The 19,608-nt window shown below is 46.1% G+C and overlaps 1 protein-coding gene across 1 annotated transcript in view; it reads left to right on the forward strand.

Annotated features, from left to right (window-relative positions):
• MYO5C (myosin VC) overlaps positions 1 to 18,834 on the forward strand; it is a gene marked incomplete at both ends in the record, with an annotated part of 71,018 nt that extends 52,184 nt beyond the window's left edge. The window contains 14 exons of the mRNA XM_080934343.1: positions 671 to 751; positions 1,858 to 2,038; positions 3,620 to 3,713; positions 4,109 to 4,172; positions 4,263 to 4,431; positions 5,927 to 6,014; positions 7,555 to 7,653; positions 9,220 to 9,374; positions 10,418 to 10,507; positions 11,289 to 11,439; positions 12,634 to 12,916; positions 16,180 to 16,354; positions 16,777 to 16,857; positions 18,682 to 18,834. Coding sequence (XP_080790469.1) covers positions 671 to 751; positions 1,858 to 2,038; positions 3,620 to 3,713; positions 4,109 to 4,172; positions 4,263 to 4,431; positions 5,927 to 6,014; positions 7,555 to 7,653; positions 9,220 to 9,374; positions 10,418 to 10,507; positions 11,289 to 11,439; positions 12,634 to 12,916; positions 16,180 to 16,354; positions 16,777 to 16,857; positions 18,682 to 18,834 — 1,864 coding nt within the window. The remainder of the gene's footprint in view (positions 1 to 670; positions 752 to 1,857; positions 2,039 to 3,619; positions 3,714 to 4,108; positions 4,173 to 4,262; positions 4,432 to 5,926; positions 6,015 to 7,554; positions 7,654 to 9,219; positions 9,375 to 10,417; positions 10,508 to 11,288; positions 11,440 to 12,633; positions 12,917 to 16,179; positions 16,355 to 16,776; positions 16,858 to 18,681) is intronic.
• Between the last annotated feature and the right edge of the window lie 774 nt (positions 18,835 to 19,608).

A 19,608-nucleotide genomic window follows, 5' to 3' on the forward strand; every position in this document is an offset into this window, starting at 1 on the left:
GTTGGAGAAGTGGCTCAGCAAAGTGTCAGCATGTGAGTGTGAGCCCTAGAATCAAGTCATGTATTTCAAAAGAAGAATCACATGCTTGTAACCAGCCAATGGGGAGGTAAATACAGAAGCATCCCTGGGCTTACTGAGAAGCTAGTGTAGCCTACTCAGTGAAGTCCAAGCGACTGAGAGACCCTGCCTCAAAATGCTGTTGGGGGCTGGAAAGACAGATGGTTTAGTGGGTAAGAGTGCTTGCTGCTCCTTCAGAGGACCAGAGGTTAGTCCCCAGAACCCCTGTCAGATGATTCACACCCACCTGCAACTCCAGCTTCATAGGGGATCTGATGCTGTGTTCTGGTCTCCACCAGTACCTGTACATGAGCACACACACACACACACACACACATACACACACACATACACACACACATATATACACACACATACACACACACACATACACACACACATACACACACATACACACACATACACACACACACACACACATACACACACACACACACACATATACACACATACACACACACACACATATACACACACACATACACACACTTTCATAAAGCAAGATGAACAGTCCTATAGGAATAACATACACAAGCCATGTAAAGTGTAAGTAAGGCATCTTCCTTTTGTGTCTTCTTTATTTGTTCTCTAGGCTCTCTGTGGAAGATCTGGAACATTTAAATGAAGATGGAGAACTCTGGTTTGCCTACGAAGGACTAAAGAAAGCAACCCGGTTAGATATTCCCCTGGGATTCTGGTTTGTTTTTGGTTTGGTTTGGTTTGGTTTGGTTTGGTTTGGTTTGGTTTGGTTTGGTTTGGTTTGGTTTGGTTTGGTTTGGTTTGGTTTGGTTTGGTTTGGTTGTTTTCCAGAGACTATATACAATGTTGAGAAGTTCACTTTGCTTAGAGTAGACACATAATAACCCCTAGAAAGACTTCTCTGAGAATTCAGCCATTTGTCTAGTGAAGAGGCCTAGTGTTTGCTAACAACTAGTTACAGGGCTGGGGATTTGGCTCAGTTGATAAGAAAGAGTGCTTGCCTGGCATACATAAAACTCTGATTTCCATCCCTCACACTTAAGAGATGGGGTGTGATGAGGCACACACTGAACTCCAGCACTCAGAAATCAAAAAGATGGAGAAGTCCAAGATCATCCTTAACTACCTAAGAAGTCTAAGGCTAGCCTGGGCTAGAAACCCTATATCAAAGAGCAAACAAAATGTGTACTGGAGAGATGGCTGTGGTTAACACCGACTGCTCTTGCAAAGGACCTGGGTCTGTTAGATTCCTGCACTCCCTTGGCTGCTCACAACCATGTAGAACCTCAGCTCCAGGGAAACTCATGCCCTCCTCTGGCTTCCATGGGATTTGCACATACACACACACACACACACACACACACACATACAGACACACACGAGTTCTCATATATCCCTTTATTAGCTCATGCAGCCTCTCCACTGCCTCTAGCTCACATCAGGCCCCCCAAAGGCGCACATTAGGTCCCCATCTTGTACACTCAGTGAATCCTCCAAGTGTATATGAACACATAATCATAACTGTACCACACAGAACATAGGGTTTCAATTATGAACTGTAAAAACATAGCTGAGCTTCTTCTAAAATGAAATGTATTTGTTGTTCACTGTTTTAGAACCATGGGAAGGGGTCTTTTGATTACAGTTCCTAATTCTCACCGTCTCCTCTAGAAGCATTGTCAGTTTTAGGTCCTGAGGGTGGCGTGCTGACCCTAGATTTCTCAGCTGCTGCATGATGACCTGCTGTGACCAGCCCAGAAACACAGAGACCACGGGTTCATTCTTCTACCCTTTTAACAGTGTTCTGGAGAACCATTTCCAGTCTCAGAAGGATTGCTATGAAAAAGAGATTGAAGGTCTGAACTTCAAAGTCGTGCACCTAAGCCAAGAAATCAACCACCTGCAGAAGCTGTTCAGAGAAGAGACGGACATCAATGAAAGTATCCGGCACGAGGTCACCAGGCTGACGTCAGAAAACATGGTATGGCCTCACCTTGGCCTGCGCGTCACCACTGCGCGTCACCACTGCGCGTCACCACTGTCCCAGAGACGATATTTGCTGCTGGAGCAACAGTCAGTTCTCAGCAGCAAAACAACTCATTTTAACTAGTTCTTTGGTGATAAATGACTGAGTCAGAAGATAAACATACATCTTGTCCCCAGGCTGGAAAACACTGAGATTTGAGAGTGGTTGATTACCAGTGTGGTGGGTTCAAACTCTGTGAGTGAGCTTACATTTATATGTTTAGTTCTAGCCCCAAACTCTTGTAACGGAACAAAAAGCAAACCAAGGCAAAAGTGTGGCTCTTGAGGGGGAACATGCTCATGTCAGCCCATCTGTTCATCCCCCAAATACCCTGAGTCTCCCCTTCTTGTTGTGTTTGTCTGGTCCTTTCTTCTCACTTGTACCTGTTGAATGCTCTCCGGACACACACATACAATGCTTTCAAGATACAAACAAGATACAAACACACACACACACACACACACACACAATCCTTTCAAGATACACGTACACATATGCACACAAAGCTTTCAGGATCTATGTACACACAAACACACACAATGTTTTCAAGATACACACACTGACACACAATGCTTTCAGGATCTACACACACAATGCCTTAAAGATACACACATACAAATGCTTCCTTATCCATGGTATGTTGTGGCCACCACCCCATTTCTGTGTGATTGATGGGTCTTCTCAAAGGTCACTAACCACTCTTCCACATGCCTTTCATGTCCTCTGCAGCCACCCCATTCTGTTACACAATTCTCAGCAACTTGTGGCAATGCTGGCTGCTCCCCTGCCTCAGGGACTGCAGAGAATCCTTGAGGCTACTTCTTCTATCTTACTATCTGCTGTGACTCTGCTTCTTTCTTCCTCCTCTGGCCAAGCCATAAGTTGGGAGTCTCAGGGCCACATCCCCCAGGAGTCTACAGGAGCAGGAACTGTGCCGCAGTTCAAGGCCTTACTTGGTAGGCTTGTGTATTCCTGGATAAACCTTGGTGAGGAGCGGAGAGTGAGAACCACTAAGAGGTATTCTGTGTTCGGGCTTCAGAGACCTAGGTGTCTGTTTAAACTTAGAGAACAGGAAAACAAAACGAGCAAACAAAACTGCTTTTTATTTGGCTGGGTGTGGAAGGGATGAACATTCAAAAAGATGCATAACAAAGGAGAACAGCTTATGGGGAGCCCTGGGCAACTCCAGCTGCACAGTACTCTGAGATAGAGTGTCCTCTTCCAGGTGAGAGGGTACTGCTACTCATTGGAGCAGCTCAGCACGGGGACCCTTCCCTTCCCACAATGCACCGCTTTCCTTCTCAGGATAGCCATGTGAGAACTGCTCTCTCTGAGCATGCTGGGATTTCTTGAGGCCATGGCCTAGGTCTTCAGATGAAGGGGGAGGGAGGGATGTAATGCCAGTGCATTCCAGAGCCTCAGTTGGCCTGTTACACACACAGCCTGAGTAGTCCACAAGCTGAACAAGGAGATGGGTGAGTGTTTGGAGAGCATAAAAATCCGGACTCGGCATTAATTAATCTCTCTTCTCTGAAGATGATCCCAGACTTTAAGCAGCAGATTTCAGAGTTGGAGAGGCAGAAGCAGGATCTTGAATCCCGCCTGAAGGAGCAGGCTGAGAAGATGGAAGGTAAGGTGAAGAAGCATCCTGGTCCTGCTTCTAGGAAATGCATGAGAGGCCATAGCATTGGGGACATTGAGCTGTGGTCTCTAGAACCCTGCAGGTGGAGGGCAAGAATGAGTGGAGTATTAAAGGGGAAGCTTTCTTCAAGTTCCACAGTGGAAATACAGACTGTTGTGCTGATATGACTACTTTTAAAGAAAATTCAGAATTCTAGATGTTCATATAAAATGTTGTTCTTACATAGTGATTTATTAAAAATCTAAACCTAATTCAGGCCAAACAAAACCTAATCTCTGACTGGATAGGGGTTAGAGCCTCAGGTCTGTGAAAATAACAGCAGCCCCAGAGTAGAGCTCAGAGACATGGCTGACCACAGCACTGACAGGAATTCCTCATATTAGGAAAGCTGGAAGAGCCGTTCAGCCACCTGAACCGGGTCCGAGAAGAGGAGGGAAGGCAGGGCAAGTAAGTGTTCTGGTGGGAACACCATCTGTGCGCAATCACCAACAGGAGGGAGCTCACACCCAGACCCAGAGCACCTCGTCCCTTCCTCAGGGCCGTGGAAACACAGAGTGAGATGCATCCCGGAGGAAAGGAGAGGCTTGTGGGTAAGATCCAAGAACTTCAAGAGGCCATCAAGTTCCCAAAGAAGCAACCAGAAGCTGAGGGGGAAGTGGAGAGTATTCTCCAACAAGAGGCGTCTCGACTCTCTTTGGAAAACAGGGTAAGAGACGCTTGATTGGCTACCCGTGTGGCGGTTGGAGCCTCTGACGGAAGTGAAACAACTGTAGATCAGAAGGCCTTCTGTCAGAGCGCTGCGTCCATATCTCAAGGACAGGTGTGAGGATAAGCACTCAGCAGTAGAGTGATTGTCACCCCAGCTCTGCACAGTCTGGGTCGGTGGTGAAGGCCCGGAATCCCAGCACTCAGGTGGTAAAGGAGAATCAGAAGCTGAAAGCATCCCTGAAGGGGAGTTTGAAAGCAACCTGCTCTATTCGAGACCCTGCTGAAAAGGAAACAAAGGCAGGGCGGGGCAGGCAGTCACTTTCAGAGCCAAAACACTCTGTACCCTTTAGAAAAGATGTTTCTGGGTCAAACCCTGCATAGGCGAAGCCACCTATTCACCTGAAAAGGAAAGCCACACCCAAACTCTCTGGCGCCCTCTTCTGACAGCGCATTTCCCAGGTTCTTATTTTTATAAAGTCTGTGTTGGACATGAATTCATAATCAAGGAATATAGATCAAGATGTACTATATCCACAGAGTAGGAAGTGGTAAAAAGATACTAATGAAAATGTTGTTATGTGGAAGTATCAGAAGTAAAATACCACGTCTTGTGTAATTTCCTTGGTTCAGAGTATCTGGAATGGGCAAACCCATAGCCACAGCGAATTGTTGACTACAGAAACAGACTAAAGCGCGACAGCTAAAGGCCACAGTGTTTTTAATCTTTTTTCCAAATTACATTTGTATGTTTCTTATTTAAGGTTTCTATTGCTGTGATTAAAAGACCAGCTTGGGGAAGAGAGGGCTTCTGTCAGCCCACACTTCACATCACAGTCTGTCAGGGAGGGGAGTCAGGGCAGGAACTCAAGGCAGAAACTGAAGCAGAGGCCATGGAGGAACACTGCTTACTAGCTTTTTGCTGGTGGTGTGCTCAGCCTGCTTTGTTATCATCTAGGACTACTTGCTCAGGGATGTTACCACCTACAATGGGGTGAACCCTCCCACATCAATCATTAATCAAGTAAAGTCCCCACAGTCTAGTGGGGACATTTTCTGAATTGAGGTTCTCTCCTCCAAGATGACTCTAGCCTATGTTAAGTTAGCAAAAACTAACAAGGACTCTGTGTGTGTGTGCTCGTGCGTGCACATATGTGTGTGTGCACATATATGTGTGTGAGTGCACACACACACACACACACATGACCACACAACTTGCAGGACCCACTATGTGGGTACTGGGGATTGAACTCAGCATCAAGCTTGGAGGCAAGCCCCTTGACCACCTGAGCTAACCCAGATGTACTGTTCTTTAGGAGTATTCTTTAGTGTTAGGGTGCATCAGAAACGTCTGGAGCAGAAGGCACATGTTGTGCACGTCATGGATGTGAGTGAAACTTATACTGTGTGTAATGCAGCTCCATAAAGCCACTAACAAAACCAAAGCCAAAGAAGATGACTATAGTAAAAGCCCCTGTTTCTTTGGGTTTCTGTAGGATCTGGAGGAAGAGTTAGACATGAAGGACAGAATGATTAGAAAGCTACAGGATCAAGTCAAGACTCTGACCAAGACGATTGAAAAAGGTAAGGGGCCGGGAAGCCTCTTTTGAGCTTTTAGGTAAGGCTCGGTGTAGGAATGTGTGGGCACTGCCTTATGTGCACACAAAGCTCAATGGGATGAGGCTCCACGGGTCAGGCTTAGGACCTGGGGGTGAGCTGAGGAGCCTTGGAGGCCTTAAAGCTCACTACATCGATACCACATCCTTTCATTTCAAGAGACACCCCAAAACAAGTATGTTCTCCACTTTCTCTGTCAGTTCCATGCTTTCAAAATGAAATTGTAATGGAGTGTCCAATTAATTGTTTTGAAGGCTATACAGATACTGGGCCCGTGAGTATCCCAGTTTCTGTTAGCGAAGATAGAGAGGAGGAAGACAGACATAACATCCTGGCCTCAGATGAATGGCATGTGTAGCCATGAGACCCAAGGGAAGGAGCCGCTGCCTGCCATCCCTCTGTCATGAAGTCTACATCCCTGCGAGTCCTCTGCTCCCGTCTCCTGCTCTTCACACTTCCGTTCTGTACTCTTCCTCTCCGGCCCGGCCTTGCTAGCACAGGCTGTACCACAACCATCTCTCTTTTCCCTTGCTCCTTCCTTTGAAGACCCCCTTTATTCTTAGGGGTTCCACATTTACCTTGCATTTGAGGCAGACACAGCGACTGACCTGTAAATGCTTCAGCTGAGTTGGAACTCTTTCTGCTTCAGTAATAGGTGTTACAAGCCAATCTGCCCTCATGAAGATCAGGACCAGGTCTGGACATCCTGTCCTTTATGTCTCTACTGTTGGAGTTGGTGGATGGATGGATTCACGGATAGATAATGGACTGATGGGTGAATGGATGATGAGTGAATGAACGGATGGTGTGTGACTAGTTGATATAGATGACTGATGGATGGATGGATGATAGGTAAATGGGTGGATGATGGATGGATGAAAGGTGAATGGAAGATAGATAGAGGATGGATAGATGAACAAAACCGCGAGCTACATTCTCTGTATGATACCTACTCACTTCTTTTCCCGAGCTCCAGATTCAGTGTGTCTCTTTGACCATTTTCTTTCAACTCAACACATCTAAATCCAAATCTTTTCTGCCTGTATCAGTTATCCATTATCATGTAACTCGTTACTCCAAACTTAGCAGTGCAATATTAATACCACTACATTTGTGATTATATGGCTTCTATAGGAGCCATAGGAGATTGGCAGCCCAGCCCCACCCCTGTGATCAAGACTGTGAGACTGAGACAGGTTCCTTGAGTCTTGCACCTTTCCCTGTAGATAGCATCAAGGCACTATCTTGGGTTTCTTCCCCTCCCCCAATGTGTTGGAGATGCATTAGACACTCAATAGGATTCATTCAAGAACATCTCGGCCTTTTCAGCAGTGGCCATACTCCCGGACAGACATCGTAACCAGGAGAAATCTAAAGCATCAAACAGCTGTAACACAGCTGCGAGCTACAGCAGCTCTTGAGTGGCGAGGACTCGGATAGTATTTCACTATGAAACCAGGAAGTGTGGGGTTTGTGTATGTAGCTGACCGTTCGCCTCTGTCTGCAGCCAACAGTGTGCACCTGCCCTCGGAATCCAAGGAGTACCTTGGAATGCTGGAATACAAGAAAGAAGATGAGGCGAAGCTCATTCAGAACCTCATTCTTGGTAGTCAAAATCAGATCCCTGGGTTATGCTTTGAGAACTTGAATATCGGACAGCTCCAAAGTCCCGGGCAGAGGCTGGCCTTTCTCTTCTCACTTCTTTCACGGCTTCTTCCCCAGCTTGACTTGCTGAGCGATTCTTGGTTAAGGGAGAGGGGCTTTGCACTGCAAACCACAGCAACACATCGCTTGCTTTTGCTTACACTAGAAACTGGGGTCAGCTCCACTGTTTACAGACACTACCAGTGTCCTTTGGGGAACCACAAATGGCCCTCAGCCGAGAACTACTACCCCAAACTTCTCCCAAGTCTAATCAGAGGGTCAGGATGGAAGACACAGCTTCTGGCCGTGGGCATGGTTGGCACACCTGTAATCCCAGCACTCAAGGACAGAGGCAGGCAGATCTCTGAGATTGAGGCCAGCCCGGTCTACAGAGCAATATCCAGGATGGCCAGGGCTACACAGAGAAACCCTGTCTCAACAACCCCTCTCCCAGCACAAGAATACTGAGCTATTGGCTACATTTCAGTTCCTATTAACAAAATGCTGGTAGAAACAATTGGAAGAAATGTTTATTTGGGCATGGAGGACCAGCTGAGTACCTGGTGCTAAGAGTGTATGGTGAAACCTGTTCATATCACAGCGCTGGAAACAGACATCTGCAGGAAATCAGCGCCCTCCTCAAAGGCCTACCTTTAATCACCGAATTTCACTTAGCTAGATACCAGCCTCCCCAAATAGCACCACTAACTAGTTGGGAAACAAATATTCAAAGCCTAAGTCTATAAGTGATATTCCAGCTCCAAACCCTAACACCGCCCAACCCACGCTGACACGGAAGAGACCTCTTGTCTGCAGCTGTCTTATCTCGGCCACGGGAAGGTGCAGCTTTCTCTTCATGCTTCCCTGCAAGGTTCCCTTCTTCATCCCCGCTCTCTCTCTGCCGTCTTTCTTTAAACGACTGGCTTATCTATTTAACATGCATGTATATATGTATGTACATGCACCTTGTGCAGTCTTGGTGTTTATGGAGTCCAGGAAAGGGTTTCAGACCCCTTGGAACTGGATATAGCAGATGGTTGTGAGCCACCAGTTGGGTCCTGGGAACTGAACTGGGTCCTCTGCAAGAGCACCTCTCCAGTCCCTCTCTGACATCTCCCTGTCCCCTCTGCAGTACTGTTGGTCACCAGTGTCTCTATTCAAGACAGTTTGACTCCCATCCATATCAGAGGAGTTGGAATGAGTTGGCCAGGGCTTGGGTTCCTTTCCTATACTGGGAATCCAATGTCTAGAGCCTCCTTACTAGGGAAAACTGCAGCCTTTTTCTCCTATTTGGACTTAGATGTGAGGTGACTTTACAGAGGAGGTGTGAGAGAAGCCAGTGGCTCCCATGTACTTTTGCCAAATAAGAACCCAGATTGAGTTTCTCTGAGAGAAAACAGATCTGTGCTCTCAGGCCCAAGCACAGAAGGGTCAGGAGCTCTCCCCTTCCCCCTCCCTCCCAACAACCTCCACCAGCAATCATAGGAGGAGCTAAGAGCAGCTAAGAGCGTGTTTCTCTCTGCTACAGACCTGAAGCCCCGAGGTGTGGTGGTGAACATGATCCCCGGGCTGCCAGCTCACATCCTGTTCATGTGTGTGCGATATGCAGACTCCCTGAATGATGCCAACACGCTCAAATCCCTCATGAACAGTGCAATTAACGGCATCAAGCATGTGGTTAAGGTAGGGGCAGCCTTTGATGTGGGTCCTTGGTATGGTGTTTGGTTTGGAAACAGTTCTGGGAAATGACCAGGAGGTCACTTTGTCCTCCTTTGACTTCTGACCTTTGGAGAGCTACGTGATTCCCCCAAAGAAGCAGAGCCACTGAGGAAAGACAAATGGAGAGGCCCAGTGGGCCTCAAAGACTTATGGAGAGAATACAGCCTGTGGTCACCATCTTTGCTCTTCCACTCCTCACGAGTGAGGGATACGTGCTCTACCAGTGAGCAGTAAGGGGGAATGGGAAACTGAAAAGTTACTCATGTCTTCTGTTGGCAAGTATATTATTCTCCTCCTAAAACATTATTATTCATGCTGGAGAGATAGCTCAGTGGTTAAGAGCTCTGGTCACTCTTACAGAGGACCTGGGTTTGATTCCCAGAACCTACACAGTGGCTTATAACCATCCATAACTCCAGTTCTAGGGGATCTAATGCTCTCTTTTAGACACATATGCAAACACACACACACACACACACACACACACACACACACTTTTAAATTAAAACCTTATCATTACAGTTTTTCCTAGTCCATTAAAAGAAGACCCGTATGCTCATTAGGTTGGTGACTTTGTGAAGTTAAATAGGACAGCTGAGACCCCTCCTGTCCCACCCCAATCCCACATGCAGTTTGTTGAAGAAGATGGAGAGCCTTTGTACATCCCCTAATGACTCATCCAGGTTGGAGGGTGGTCTTGTTCCACACTGTTACATGGGGGCCCAGGACCTATTTGGCCTGCTGAATGTCGCCCTGTAGGTGTGTTCATCAGAATGACCAGGTAGCTAGACAACCCACGGTTGGCTACCCTGTGGGAAGGGAACCACATGTGCATGACACAGAGTTGACCAGTTACCAGCTAAGCTAGTTCTGATGTTTGACACATGGTTTCAGTATGTAATCCAGACTGGCCTCAGACTTGGAGACCTACCAGCCTCTGCCTCCGAGTGCTGGGACTAAAGGTGAGTGTGGCCATGCCCATCCAACATTGTCTTCTCTTGTCTAAGGAACACTTTGAAGATCTGGAGATGCTGTCCTTCTGGCTTTCCAACACTTGTCATTTTCTCAACTGCTTGAAGCAGTACAGTGGAGAAGAGGTGAGGAACATGCCTGTCCTGCTGATGGCATCCTGGGACCACCTCACAATCTGGCTCACAGAGGCACACAGTGGTAACCACGGTGCTCTGATCCACACTCCACAGTCTCTAGGCCAGCTAGCTTGCTAACCTCCTCTTCACCCAGGAGGCCAATCTGCCTATCACCTGTCATGTGCTTAGACATTACTACATGCCAAAGGCTCCAAGAAGTTCAGACTGTGGCCTTAGTGTAAGGCTTTGATCGATAAGCTCTCAAATCCTCAGGAAATAGTCTTGTTTCCTCCTGAAGGGTACATTCTGTGAATCTCAGTATGAGGACCCAAAATATAACCACTGGTTCTTCTAGCTAACTGTTCTCTCTAGAGGACTCTATTCTCCCATGACCCATAAATAGATGGTGCCTGCACCCCAACTCTCCAGGTACTGATATTGTGAAGGTGTTGTTCTTCAAGCTTCATGTAGGGCATTTTTTTTTTCATTGAATTGGAATGACAGAGTGACTTTTAGGGTGTTTTTATTCCACATGAGAAGCCAGAGCAAACATTGGGTTTTCTCCTGCCCCAGGGACAGTGCTGTGATTCTGGGTATGACTACGATCATACAATTAAATTGCTATCCTTTGTCATGCTGAATAAGCCAGGGCTCATTTAAAAGCAAACACTAAGCTTTAAGCTGCAGAATCACCCTAGATGCTGACTCCAATAACATCATTAGTCTAGACGGGATTTCAACTTCCTTCCTGCCCACAGCACTCTGATGTTTGTGCTCAAATTCCTTTCAGGAATTCATGAAGTATAACAGCCCACAGCAGAATAAGAACTGCTTGAACAATTTTGATCTTACAGAATACAGACAGATTCTGAGTGACGTGGCAATACGGATCTATCACCAGTTCATCATCGTGATGGAAAACAACCTCCAGCCGATAATAGGTGAGAAGAGAATTAAGAACCAAGAGACACTTGTAGTCACAGTGAAGCTGTTTGTTTTGAGACAGAGTCTCCTATAGCCTCAGCTGGCCTTGAACTTGATCTGTAACTATAGCCAAGGAATGTCTTGAACTGGTGATTCTTCTGTCTGTATTTCCTAAGAGCAAGGATTTCAGGTATATACCATCGTGCCTGGTTTTGCTTAGTACTGAGAATCAAACCAAGGCGTTGTGCATACTAGACAAGCGTTCTAACAACTGAGCTACAATCCCAGCCCAAGAGACTTTTTTTAAAAAGAGAAACTGCATGTGTGGTATATGTGCTTATGGGTAACATAGCTCCAAAAACTGAGAAGACACATCACTGTAATGTCTACCTTTCCATGCTTAGCTTGCTTAAAATAACTTTATAAATAGTAGCACACGGTTGACCTTTTTCTTTGTGTCAGTAGGCCTTTTTCCTGAAGGCAGCCCTGTGGAGAAGTTACACTGTTTATTTTATGTGCTATTTGGTTTCTTCTGTGGCTGTACCAAATCCTTTTGAAATCTTCACATCCCACTCATGTGTGCATACTTTACCTGCTCTCTGAAACTTAAGTATCTTGGGATTTGACGACTCCAGACACTGACCTCCTTGCTCTTAGCTAGCTCTTTCTCAGGGGGACCACTGTTTCAAGCCTCCAGGAGGTGCCCCTGCCCTTCTGTAAGCTGTGGTTCGTACCTTGGCATACTCTGGTACCCCAATGTATTCAGTCCTTTTTGTTTTCTAAGTATTAGTACCTTTTTGTTTATTTATTTATTTTGTTTATCCTATGTCAATAGAAACATAAGCGTGACTTTGTTTTGGCTCACATATTAAGAAAGCACAGTCACCGAGGCAAGAATGCTGACCGGCAGGACCATGAGACCATGCTGCATGTGCAGTGAGGAAGCAGAGAGAGATGCTCACAGGAACTCAGATAGCTTTTTTCCTTTTATTTGGTCCAGGACCCTGGTGCATTTACCTAATTCTAGAAAATCCCTCACAGATAGGCCCAAAAGTCTGTCTCCTGGGTAATTCTAAATCCCAGCAAGCTGGTGACCAAGATTAACCACAGTACTTCATCACAATCATAGCCACTGACTATGAAGACGGATATGTGAGATTAGGGGGGTGCCCACTGAGCCCTGTGTAAGGAGCCTTCCACCCTTCTGGTAGTGCCAGGCATGCTGGAGCATGAGAGTCTGCAGGGCATTTCCGGCCTGAAGCCCACTGGTTTCCGGAAGCGCTCATCCAGCATCGATGACACGGATGGCTACACCATGACGTCCATCCTTCAGCAGCTGAGCTACTTCTACAGCACCATGTGTCAGAACGGCCTCGACCCCGAGATTGTGAGGCAGGTGGTCAAGCAGCTGTTCTACCTGATTGGGGCGGTGACCCTCAACAGCCTCCTCCTGCGAAAGGACATGTGCTCCTGCAGGAAAGGCATGCAGATCAGGTAAAACCCACATGCCATGCTCCCCCTCCCAGAGGCCAGCCGGAAGAAGTGCTCCCAATGCTGGACCCTCCCTGCTTTCCCCTGGACACATTCAAGGCTCCACTGAGCCCCCTGAGTGTTGGCTTGTTGGTGGCTGTACACCAATGTCTTCCTTCGTACTCTACTGCTGACTTGATGCTTTGGCCTACGAGAAAGGCTTTAGTATGTTGTGGATTCTAAGTTTCCAAGGTTATACACTCAACCAGTATCAATCATCTGCTTGGTGACTGGCCCAGTCAGGTAGAGAATCCAGAAAAATGCTGAGCTCAAAATAGCTAAGTAGTCTAAGACACCAATCGTGTAGTCACAAGCAGATGAGGACAAATGTACCAAGGAAGCCAGAAAATGAGTACTGGGTGACAAGCTTGGGAAAGAGGAACATTGCAGGCATGAAATAGATGAAGACAAAGGGATGGTCCATCCCACGTCTGCCTGGAGTAAGCAGCAATCTGTTGGGCAGAACCCAACAGGACCGCCATAGAGAGGTGGGTTCTGTCCAGATCAAGAGGCTTCAGAATGCAGTGAAAGCTTACTGGAGTTCATCTTGAAGACATGCCAACAAAGTTGTAAGGACCATAGACCCTATCTTAAATTGAGGAGCCATGGAACCTGTGACTAAGAAACACGTGTTTGTGTGTGTGTGTGTGTGTGTGTGTGTGTGTGTGTGTGTGTGTGTGTGTGTTCAGGCAATTAATACCTATGCTCTATGAGAGCTTGGGGAAATGACCATAGGTCTATGCTATAATTTGAGGGAGGTGACAAACTATATTAAGCCAAGAAATGCCTGCAAAGAATCCATCATGCCTTCTTAGCACTTGTGAAAGTTTGAGTTGAATTTCCCATGAAGCACATGGACAAAATCCCCATGGCACCATATTATAGGTTTTAGATGCAATGGAGCATCAAAGGGGCCAGACTTTGCATAGCCTTCATTTTTCATTAAGAAAGGAAGACAAACTGCCCAGTTCACATTAAGCAGATGGCTCTGAGCCTGAACAACCCTCAACTGAGATACAAACCAGGGAACTGGGGAGGTGGCTCAGCTGGTGGAGTGCCTGCCTAGCATATACAAAGCTCTGGGTTCTGCCCCCAGTCCTACACCCTCCACCTTGCTGACACCTGTGATCCTACAGCCCATACCTTGTTCACACCTGAGATCCTACAGCCCCACACCTTGCTCACACCTGGGATCCTACAGCCCCACACCTTGTTCACATCTTGTTCACACCTGAGATTCTATAGCCCCACACCTTGCTTACACCTGGGATCCTACAGCCCCACACCTTGCTCATACCTGGGATCCTACAGCCCCATACCTTGCTCACACCTGGGATCCTACAGCCCCACACCTTGCTTACACCTGGGATCCTACAGCCCCATACCTTGCTCACACCTGGGATCCTACAGCCCCATACCTTGCTCACACCTGGGATCCTACAGCCCCACACCTTGTTCACACCTGGGATCCTACACTTGCTTGTCACCTTTCTGTTGTTTTTAGTTTAATTCCAGTGTGCCCATACATCATACTTTGTCAGTTAAACACTTAGAAATAGGAATTAGAATGATTTCCAGGGACTCAGGTAGTAGAGTACAACATTAAAGCTCTGGATGAATTGGCTCTTGTCATTACATAATGTCTTGCTATTCCTTCCTGCTAATTTTTCTCTTTTTTTTTTTCTTTACTTTTTTTTCCTTTGAAGTCTTTTTTAAAAAATTATTATAACCACTCCTGGTTTATTTGATAATTTTTCATAACATATATTATCTAAACATTGACTTTTAACATATTTATATTACATATGAGGTGAGTTTCTTGTAGATAACACACACAAGTATCTGAATGTTTTTAAGACTTTGTTTTTAAATTACTTGTATGGGGGAATATGTACATGTCAGTACAGTACTCATAGGGGCCAAAAGAGGGCATCAGATTCCTCTAGAAGAGTGTTCTCAATCTGTGGGTCATCACTCCATTGGGGATAACCTATCAGATATCCTGCATATCATATATTTACATGATGATTCATAACTGTAGCAAAGTTACAGCTATGAATTAGTAATGGGACAATTTAAATTATTTTATTTTTTATGTGCATTGGTGTTTTGCCTGCATGTATGTTTGTATGAGTGTGTCAGATCCTGGAGTTACAGACAGTTGTGAGCTTCCATATGGGTGCTGGGAATTGAGCCAGGTCCTCTGGCTGTACAGTCAGTGCTCTTAACCACGGAGCCATTTCTCCAGCCCTGCAATGAGATACTCTCATGGCTGGGATCACTACACCATGAAGCACTGTATTAAAGGGCCACAGCGTTAGGAAGGTTGAGAGCCATGGCTCTAGAGCTGGAGTTACAGGAACTGGTGAGCTGCCTGGGGTAGGTGCCGAGAACCAAACACAGGTTCTCTGTAAAACTGCTGAGGCATTTCTCCAGCTGGGTCGTGTTTGTTTTTTTAATCCAGTCTGACCATGTGTTCTTCTTATTTAAGGAATTTAGACAATTTTAATTTAATGTAATTCATGATATATTTAGGTTTGTCTACCATGTCATTTTCTTTTTTCTGATTTAGTTTTATTGTTTTCCAGTCTCGTATATGTCCATGTCAGGGTAAGGTGTGTGAGTGTGGTGCCAGAGGCAATGATCCCCCTGGAGTTGGAGTTCTAGGCAGTTGTGAGCAGCCTCCCAACATGCTGGAAACTGAACTGAGGTCCCCTCTACAAGAGTGGAAAGTTCTCTCAACCTCTGAGCCATCTCTCCAGTGCCTACCATGTTATCGTCTATGTGATTTCCTTCATTTTGTTTCTCTGATTTCTTTTTTCTCTCTCTCCCCGCCTCCGTGTGTGTGTGTGTGTGTGTGTGTGTGTGTGTGTGTGTGTGTGACTAGAATATTTTGCTATCTTTCTAATTTATTTACTGTGTTGTTTTCTAGTAGTTGCTCAGGGGAATCAAAGCACGCATACTTATGTGTTCACAACCCATTTAGAATCAACATCACCATGTCAACATTTTCCCACCACACAGGACAATTGACACTGTCCTATGACATCACAGCTGTCTTACAGATAACGGTAGTGATCCGAAAAGCTGTCTCATGGTCCATCCCCTCCTATCTTAACCAAGAGACCGCTGGACTTTGCTTCCGAGCATGCAGTAAAGCTCTGCCGGTCTCTAGGACACGTTGTGGGACTTGACACTGTCCTCAAGTGTCCTCTGGCTTTCCCCAGGTGCAACATCAGCTTCCTGGAAGAATGGCTAAAAGACAAGAATTTGCACAACAGCTTAGCCAAGGAGACTCTGGAGCCTCTCTCTCAGGCAGCCTGGTTGCTTCAGGTCAAAAAGACCACAGACAGCGATGCCAAAGAGATCTGCCAGTGCTGTACCTCCCTGTCTGCCGTGCAGGTGAGCAGGCTGGCCTCGCTCCTCTCGGGACCTCCAAGGGCAGATCCTGAGGCACTGCACCGTTTAGCCCTCTTCGAGGTGCAACTGACCCTCTGTGACTTCTCTTTTTCCTGACAACTGTTTGGTATATATTGATTGAGGGCTTCAAGGCATAAATAGATACACATGCACTAAACTGAGCAGGGCCTGGGGGGCTGGAGGGGAGAGACCCTCACTGCCATCTGACCGTGTGGTTACTCTGTGCTGCACTCTGCACCCTGTTCTGTTTTCTGTTCTCTTGGGATCACACGACATGGTTCCAGAGACAAATTCTACTATAAAAGATCCACCTGTACTTCTTGGCGGCTCCTAAATGTCCAGAACTGTTTGCTATTTTTTCTTTTTTTTTCTTGGTCTGACCCCATGCTCTGCAATGTTCACAGATCATAAAGATCCTTAATTCATACACACCTATAGATGACTTCGAGAAAAGAGTCAATCCATCCTTCGTTCGCAAAGTCCAGGTGAGATCTTTGTGTGAGTATGTCAGTCTGACCTCTGATACACTCTATAAGACACTGACGTTCCATTAAAATGCTCCAGTCCAACATTAGGGTGTGGTTGCCAAGCATGTGAAACAACAGCTCAAAGACAGCAGGTGGGGTTTTGATTGTTCCAGTCCTGATAAGAAGGAATAGAAACCTGTAAACCAAGACCACCTGACCTTCAGCTCTTCTTTTTTTCCTTCTAGACAGTGTGTGTGTGTGTGTGTGTGTGTGTGTGTGTGTGTGTCTACCACAATGTGTGAATAGAGGGGTCAGAGGACAACTTGTAGGAGTCATTCATCTCCATCCACCTTATAGGTCCCTGGGATTGAACTCGGGTTGTCAGTCTTGGCAGCAGTGCCTTTCCCCACTGAGCCATCTTGACAAGAAGCGCACATGGGCACAGCCCGGTGGAAGCAGACCTGCAGGCCCATTTTTCTATGATCATCCCCAGAGCTTCTCTCTCAGTAAACTAGGGGGATCCTGGGGATCTGGGAGACCCTCCCAGGAGTCTGCAAAACCTTTGCTTTCTGCCAAGCTGTGCCTATGAGGCAGGGTTCCCTCATGCTTAATCCGGAGCAATTAATTTATCTCAACACACTGAATGCTGAAGCCGGCAGCGCACCGCCCCACCAGCTCAGACACTAAAGGTCACAGAACAGAGCACTGTCCTCTTGGCACGGTGTTGTCTTTTTGTTTCTGTGTTTGCTTTTCAGTCTAGAAGTTTAGCTATTTTTCTACCAAAAATGTTATGTTCAGTTTAGCTAATTCATTAATATTTAAATACTGTTTTAGTTACTAATGTAAAATATGACCAGTTATACCCACATATACAAAAGCTCTTTGGAGTCCGCATAATTATTAAGAGTATAATGTAAGGCTAGAGAGAGATGGTTCAGTAGTTAAAAGCACTTGTGGCTCTCACAAAGGACACAAGTTCAATTCCCAGCACCTATGTCATGAGTTTCACAACTGCCTGCAACTACAGCTCCAGGGATTCTGATGACCCCTGTTGACCTCTGTGGGTACTGCACACACATGAAAAATTTTAATTTTTAAAAATGTATTTATCTATTTGTTTCTTTAAGACAATTATTTCTCTGTGTACTGTTGCTTGCTGTACTGGGATTTTAGACCAGGCTGGCCTCGAACTCAGAAATTTGCCTGCCTTTGCCTCCTGAGTGCTGGGATTAAAGGTGTGCACCACCAGATTTGGCAAAATTTTAAAAAGAGTAGAAAGCAATCCTGATACAAAAAAAAAAAATAATAATCAAATAACCAAGAAGCAAATGGATTCAATAAAAATGTAAAACTTGAGATCCAGTCACATCTGGACTTAGAATTCAACCTCGACATATACGTAAGAAGAAAAAGTGGCAGTAAGAAGGCTCAGCGGGTAAAGGCACCTACTGCCAGGCCTAAAGACCTCAATCTGACCCCCAGGACCTTTGTGGTACAAGAGCCATATAGTGGAGAACCAACTCCCACAAGTTGTCCTGCGATCTCCACGTGTACACACACACACACACACACACACACACTTACAGTCAGCCTGTCCTATAGCAATGGGCTTTTGGGGTGAAACATCAGGGGACTATTTCTGGGAGCTAGCTGCACCAGAAGCCCCAATAGGCTTATCCACACACCACCCCACCCAACCCTGTCCTAAACCACCGAGGTGTCACTTCCTGTGGTTGCTGGGGTTCTCTGACTGAGACAGAGCTGTTGTGTTTTCCTGACCTGGAGTAGTGGTGAACCAGAATGCACCTGTTCCCTGATCCCTCCCCTTGGTTCTGACCCCAGGCTCTTCTGAACAACCGGGGTGACACATCACAGCTGATGCTGGACACCAAATACCTTTTTCAAGTCACATTTCCTTTCACCGCCTCACCGCATGCGCTGGAGTTGACCCAGATCCCCGGCAGCTTCAAGCTCGGCTTTCTCCGGAGACTGTAGCTGGAGAAAAGATGGACACTCGTTCCCTGGAGTCCTGCGTGCGGGTGCCATGGAGGGACACAGTTATTTACCAGAACTGGGACTGTGATGTACTGCAATTTAAGGAGGAAAGCCCACGCCCTAGCTGTCTCCCATGATGCTTTGCGACCGAGTGGGCTGGGAAAGGCTCTTGCTTCTGACCCAAGTGGCTGTTGCTGCAATTCCTGAAGGTTCAGTTTTGTTCCTGGTGCCTTTGTTTATTCTGTTTTGTGGGAGGGACTTCCCCACATATACAGGAGTAAAATCTGGGGGCACCATGACTCATCAGATTTCTAGGGTTTCCGTGAAGTCTAGAGACATTTATGAAGCCGCTGTTGAGTTTCATGCCTACATCTTGGAAAGAGTCCCACGTGGCCATTGGAACAAAACCTGTTGACCGGAAGGGCTCATTAGCTCTTCCTACTGAAGACACCGGGATTAGAAATCTAGTCACTTTAGAGGCTCTAGGAGAGAATTCAGTCTGAGAGCTGGGCACAGTAGCCTGTATCTATAATCCCACCACTCAGGAGGATGAGGCAGGAGAATTATCTCAAGTTCAGTGTCAGCCTTGACTACAGTAAGAGCCCACCTCTGAAAAAAAGAAGTATTTTATATATATATATATATATATATATATATATATATATATGTTGCCATTTACCATTTTTCTGAAATTCAAAAAAAATGTTATCAGCCAACATGCTTGTTATAATCTCTCATTTAATTTTTAAATACAATTATTTCTTTTAAAACTAC

Source organism: Micromys minutus, assembly GCF_963924665.1.
Source record: "Micromys minutus genome assembly, chromosome: 21".
NCBI classification, from domain to species: Eukaryota; Metazoa; Chordata; class Mammalia; order Rodentia; family Muridae; genus Micromys; species Micromys minutus.